Below are 7,071 nucleotides of genomic sequence, written 5' to 3' on the forward strand. Positions count from 1 at the left end.
ACTGTTCCCTGTGAGTAGGTCCTCTTTCTCTCACTCTGACTGTCTCTAAATTTCTCTCCTTCTCTCTTCCACCTTCTTTTGCTTCCTTGTCCTACTGGAGAAGTGAAGTATCTCCTCTACAGTAAGACAGGTATCCCTGTCACTCTATCATACTTCAACCTCTCGCTTTGCTCACAGCCACTTCTCCTGGTTGCTTTCCCTCTCTCATTTGAGATGTCCTTGTCTTGTAAGCTACTTAGCAACTCCACAGGTTCTGGTGCCACACAGACAGCATCCCTGTCAATGCCATGTAAAAAGCACCCAGTACTGTAAAGTGGTTGGCATTAAGAAGGGCATCCAGCTGTAGAAATCATGCCAAAACATGACTGGAGCCTGGTACAGCCCTCTAGCTTGTCAGCTCCTGTCAAACCATCCAACCCATGACAGCTTAGAAAATGGACCGTACATGATGATGATGATGATGATAATTGCGAATCAAATCTATTGAATCAGTCATCATCATCATCACCATCACCATCTTTTAATGTCTGTCTTTCATGCTGGCACGGTTGGGGTGATTTGACAGAATCCAATCAGTCCAATTATGCCCCAATATCTGCTTTGACATGTTTTCTAAAGCTGGATATACCCTTCCTAACATCAACCACTTAACAGAGTGTATTTGGTGTGTTTTCCATAGCACCAGCATGTAACTTGCAAAACTAAAACCCACATTGACTGAGTTAAACTACAGTAGAGAGGTATGTGGTTTTATGGGATGAGGGATTAAAGTATGAGAGAAGGGAGCCAAAACAACAGATTTCTAGCAACTCATACTATAGAGGTTGGGGGTAACAGGGGTGGGGCTGCAAAGAGATAAAGTACTGATGATGATTTACCAGGGTGGACCCTGAAGGTACAAGAAGGTGAGTAGATGGAAGTGGGATAGAACAATGGAGAATGAGGGTGGGTGGGAAGTATGGTTAGAGACAGGAAATGGCTGGGGTGGGACAAATATAAAGGACAAGGTTTGAGAGGTGGTTGATGATAAAATGATGCTGGGGGGAAAGAAAGGAGAGAGTAGGTGATGACTGTAGAGATTTGATATGCTTGAGTGGGGATGTAGTGAAGGGTGGACAAGAATGGAAAGATGATTGATAACATATTAGTTAGAGGAAGGTAGAGGAAAGTAGGTAATGATTAACAGTACTACAATACTTTCAACCACTACTTCAACACCTTCAAACACTACTACAACACACTTAGACACCACTACAACACTCCCAAACACTACTGCAACTCCCACAAACACTACAACACTATTTCTCACTCAGATTCAGTAAATGCATACAAAATAAACAGCAGCATCAATAACCACATTGTCTAAACATTCTGTTGAGATGTGGTGCCATATGATCAAAGAACCAACAACTATTGCATTCCTGTGGAATTCATGTTGCTTGTTACCAATAGACTCCAAGTGGAGAATATGCAACATGTTCAGACTACTGTGGTTATACCCCATATGTCAATGTACAGTATGATACCCAACTAGATACAGAAGGCACAGTATATCTGGGGTACTAGATTGGAAGAGTACATTTATTCATTAAACTGATTAGCTACCTGTCATAAGTCATTGCATCAGGACCAACCAGGGTTACACAACCACAAGAAGAAGCAGTTTCATTGTTAGTTACAACAGGAAAGACAATTTTCATATAACTGCTTTATGTTGTTTAAAAGAATACTGGAAAGATGAGCTGTATCAGATTTATACTCCTTATTTATTGGCATTACATCTATTTCCTTCTGAACCTGCTGAATTATTTTATTTTGTTTTATACTAGTGAATGAAAACATATTACTAAGCTATCTTTTGGTTTTTAGGCTGATTTTGAAATCACTGGTGATACTGTTAATGGTAAACATCACAGAGGGCCAACACGATCACGTCTATCAAATACAAATCTTTTAACATCCTATCAAATTTATTTTACTGGGGAAACCTCTGAACTACCATTAGGTTAGTATCTTAATCTTTCTTTTTATCTTCATTCACTTTGTCTCCCTTTGTTTGATAGTATTGGCATAATAAAAACTATGAAAATAATTGAATACATAAAAATTAATATATACTCAAATATATATTTACTCAGAATAGAACTTTTGAGATGCAGGTTCTTTAACCCTTTAGCATACAGATTCTTCTGACAAATGTAAAGCTTATTTATTCACATTGTTTTGAAGTAATCATGAATTATCTCATAGCTTTCAGATTTCAGTAATGTGATTGCTTATTTTCATATATATATATAATATAAAATTCCATTACAAAAAAGTTGACACACCCAGTTATTAAAATTTTAATTATTGAACTTTGTATCTTTGGTTTTAACATTGTCAAAGCAAGAAATTAAATACAATAAAACCAAAAATAACTAAACTACTAACACATTTTGTGCCTCCCTAACATAAACATACACATTCGCTTACAAAGTTCTACATACATGAATAAATTCTAAACAATAACATAACCCCAAATTTAATCAATAAAAATTTCTCCAAAACACGTCCTAAAACCTGATTACTACCCCACTCAAACCCACACACCCAAGGAAAACTTAAACCCAACAGAGATCTTATAAAGCTAAGATTAATTCTAATTCATCACAGTCCAACAATAGCTTAACTGGTGGAAACTTTGAAGTCACTGTCAACAATATTCTTGTTCAAGAATAAGCTTATCCTCCACAAAAGTATCGAGTAACCCCTCAAATTAATGTAAAATTATTTTTTTATTATAACTAGACATAAAAACAAGTGTATATAGAAATTGGGCTTGTTCCAGTTTCCATCTACCAAATCCACTCACAGGGCTTTGGTTGGCCTGGGCTTATAGTAGAAGACACTCGCCAAAGTTGCATTGCAGTGAAACCCCTGTGGCTAGGAAACAAACTCCCTGCCAGACAGCCACACCTGCACTTACTATCATCGTCATCATCGTTTAATGTCCGCTTTCCATGCTGACATGGGTTGGACAGTTTGACTGGGGGCTGGCAAGCCAGAAGGCTGCACTAGGCTCCAGTCTGATCTGGCAAAGTTTCTACAGCTGGATGCCATTCCTAACACCAACCACTCCAAGAGTGTAGTGGGTGCTTTTCACATGCCACCAGTATGAGGGCCAGTCAGGTGACACTGGCATCGACCATGCTCGAATGGTGCTTTTTATGTGCCACCGGCACAGGTGTCAGTCAGGTGGTTCTGTCATCAGCCATGACAATGACATCACTTGACTCAACAGGTCTTTGCAAGTGCAGTTTATTGTCCAATGATTGAAGTGTACTCTTGGATGGGCTGGTTATTCTGCACTGGCATAGGCCATGGTCACAGTCTCACCCGGCTTGCTGAGTCTTCTCAAGCACAGCATATCTCCAAAGGTCTAGGTCACTTGTCATCGCCTCCGTGAGGCCCAACGTTCGAAGGTTGTGCTTCAACACCTTATCCTAGGTCTTCTTGGGTCTACCTCTTCCACAGGTTCCCTCTACTGCTAGGCTGTGGCACTTTTTCACACAGCTCTCCTCATCCATATGCAATACATGACCATACCAGTGCAGTTGTCTCTCTTGCACACCACATCTGATGCTTCTTACGTCCAACTTTTCTCTCATAGTGCTTACGTTCTGTCATGTTTGCAACTGACATTACACATCCAGTGGAGCATACTAGCTTCATTCCTTGCAAGCTTACGCATATCCTCAGCAGTCATGGTCCATGTTTCACTGCCATGTAGCATGGCTGTTCACACACCTGTCATACAGTCTACCTTTTACTCTGAGCGAGAGGCCCTTTGTCACCAGCAGAGGTAGGAGCTCTCTGAACTTTACCCAGGCTATTCCTATTCTAGCAGCTACACTCACAGAGCATCTGCCTGTTACTAACTTGGTCACCTAGGTAATGGAAGCTATCAACTACTTGTAGTTTTTCCCCATGGAATTTGACGGAAGCTGTTTTCTGTACATTTTCAGTGTTTATTGCCCCTGAGCATTTTCCACACACAAAAACTATCTTCCCAGTTAGCCTTCCTTTGATATTGCTGCACCTTTTATGTGTCTATAGCTTGCACTGGGTACATCTTACGGAGTTTCTACCTACGCCTTTTCTACATATCGAGCAGGGCCATCTACCTGAAGGGATTTTTGATTTGTCTGCCTTCCTGCTTATTAAGACTTTAGTTTTTGCCATATTGACTCTAAGGGCCTTTGATTCTAGACCTTGCTTCCACACCTGAAACTTCTCCTCTAGTTCAGATAGTGACTCTGCTATCCTGTCTTGAATTCTACTGTTATTGCCTAGAGGACTATGATGAATAAAAGGGCTGAGGACTGATCCTTGGTGGACCCCTACCCGGAAGTCTTCACTGTACTCGTTGCCAACCCTCACCTTACTGACAGCATCCCTGTACACGGCTTGTACAGCTCTCACTAACCATTCATCTATCCCTAGTTTCCTCATTGACCACCAGATAAGGGATCAGGGGACCCTGTCAGAGGCTTTCTCCATGTCAATGAAAGCCAGGTATAAAGGTTTATCTTTGGCTAGGTATTTCTTCTGTAGCTGTCTTACCAGAAATATAGCATCAGTGGTGCTTTTCCCTGGCACGAATCCAAACTGCATCTCTTCTAAACTGACTCTCTCCTTTATTAGTTGGGCAATGACCCTTTCATTACTTGCTCCAACAACTATCATTACCTGCTCCAACAAGTTTTATTACCTGTTCCAACAACTAGATACCTCTATAGTTATTCGTATCTAATGCATAACCTTTACCTTTGTGGCAGTTGACTATGGTGCTGCTACACATTAACCTATTTTTCCACAAGAAGTATACCCACGCCCATCAGTGTCCCTTGCCCAGAAAATCTAATACCTATGTTCTTTGCCTGTGAGGAACCTAGCAGAACTTCCTCTCCACCTTACTTCTTGGATGCAGCACAAATCTACACGTTTCCAGTCAAGCATCTCAACAATTTCACCAGACTTACCTTTCAGTGTGCCAGCTCTGAGTGTGAGGGAAGTGAGACCCTGGGACGAGAGACAGCAGCATCATGTACCTGAAAAGAAAGCTTGCATTTGGCAAAACTCATAAACATACAATAGCCCTCAACCTTCATACACTACATCATAATTTTATGCACTACATAATCACTACATTACATAGGAGATAAAACCTAAGTAGAGATGGGAATATTAAGCCTTTGGCGGTGTTCATGGCAGAGACATCTGATAGAGGTCAGACTTCCGGGACAGGTGGTGGAGGTGGGAGTGGTGGGTGCATCATGAAACAGCAAAGACTCAGGCTGCCAGAGGGAGAAAATATTAATGATAATAATGATAGAATTGGGCATTTGAATTCTTAACTAGAGCTATAACCACCAGTTTTTGGTCAGCCAAACTTTGACAAAATTAGATAAACTAGCAGTATAGCCTGGCATTGCCTGGGATTAAGTTAGGACTATTAAGCGATCAGGCACTTTATTTCAAACCAAAATAAGTGACACCAGCATCAAATTCGCATGAAATCCGTTGAAATTGATAAACATTTGGCTGAAAATGGGTTGCAGGCAATTTGATTGGGAAATCCCATAAGGAATCGGTTTATCGATTATTTCCACTCATCGATTTTTTTTTTGAGAACTTAAAGCATTCAAAGATCCCATGAGTCCTAAGTAATGCTGGTATCAAGTTTGAGCAAAATACATCAAAATTGGTAAAAGTTATGGTTGAAAATGGGGTATAGCCAATTTTAGTGGGAAATCCTATAAGGAATCGGTTTATCAATTGAATGGAAAACCCCAAATGGATGCCTGCCACTGATAATGTTTGGCCTTGGGATTTGTTGATGGACATGGCAAAGCATGGTCTCACCAGGAACTGCAATCTGCAGAAGTTAAACAGCATGTCTGACCCCGAGGGTAAAGCTGCATCCTTGAAATGAAAAGATTTTCAACCCTCCTGCACCCTGTAACATGCATGTTTGTGCGTAGGCTTAAGTCTTAACCTGGGGCCACAACATGGATGACTTAAGGCATGTGTGCACTTCATCAGCCTGGCTCCCTTTAAGGATGACAGGAAGGGTTTGCTGGAAATCTCCTGAAAGCAATAGAGTTACACCACCCATAGAAGCTGTATAATCCCTGGTACCTTTCAGTGATCAGTCCAGTGCCTCAAGGGCACCCTTATTGGTCATTGTGCATTTGTCCCATACAATGAGACAGCACTGTCTAAGAACTTCAGCTTCCTCTGAATTTTTGCCAATGCTGCAAGTAGGAACCTCGGCCCTCAACAAATCTAAAGGCAGCTTGAATGCTGAGTGCGCCATCCTACCTCGCGGCAATAATGTAGCAGCGATTCCCGAGGAAGCAATGGCTAGTGCAATTTGCTTCTCGCGACGAATCTTAGCAAGTATTAATTATGTTACAAAGGATTTGCTGGTACCTCTAGGAGCATCGAGGAAAAAAATGCTGCCTGCCTGTTTTTCAATGGCACTGACGACAGTTTTGTACACCAGTCTCTGATCAGGGAGCAATTTCGGTTCATTTACTCTCAGGTACTCCGCAAGGCCATCAGCATCATACAACTCCAGAAGTAACTTTGGTGGGAGTGTGTTAACATCCTATCGCAATGAGGATGGCAAACCGAATGTGTTCAATACGCCCCACCCATTTTGAGCAGGGCATCCTCGATTTCAATTAGCGCATTATTGTAGATCAGGTCATTGTATCCAATGTCAGCATTAGGGCACTGTTGCTTTGCTAGTCATCATTTGCCTTGACCAAGAAAGCAAAATTACATACAGAGAATTTCATAAACAGGAATGAATGGATAAATGGTTGGTAAATTTTTAGATTAACACTCGCATGATTTGCACTAAGAAAAAAAATAATCGGATTTTTTGTGTGGAATTTTTTGTGGTCCGAAAAACAGGGTAGAGTGTGGTGGAAGCCTCGGAAATTTCGCTCCCCACACCCATTGATCTTTTCACCATCTATTTTTCAATGTACATGGAAATATACGGAGATTAAGAATATG

At 41.0% G+C, this 7,071-nt stretch overlaps 1 protein-coding gene across 5 annotated transcripts in view; it reads left to right on the plus strand.

Moving 5' to 3' along the window:
• LOC106871917 (uncharacterized) overlaps positions 1 to 7,071 on the plus strand; it is a 122,492-nt gene that overhangs the window by 103,584 nt on the left and 11,837 nt on the right. For all 5 annotated transcript variants that reach the window (XM_052970578.1, XM_052970577.1, XM_052970581.1 and 2 more), the window contains one exon: positions 1,870 to 2,005. In XM_052970578.1, the coding sequence (XP_052826538.1) occupies positions 1,870 to 2,005 (136 nt within the window). The remainder of the gene's footprint in view (positions 1 to 1,869; positions 2,006 to 7,071) is intronic.

Source organism: Octopus bimaculoides, chromosome 9 (assembly GCF_001194135.2).
Source record: "Octopus bimaculoides isolate UCB-OBI-ISO-001 chromosome 9, ASM119413v2, whole genome shotgun sequence".
NCBI lineage: Eukaryota > Metazoa > Mollusca > Cephalopoda > Octopoda > Octopodidae > Octopus > Octopus bimaculoides.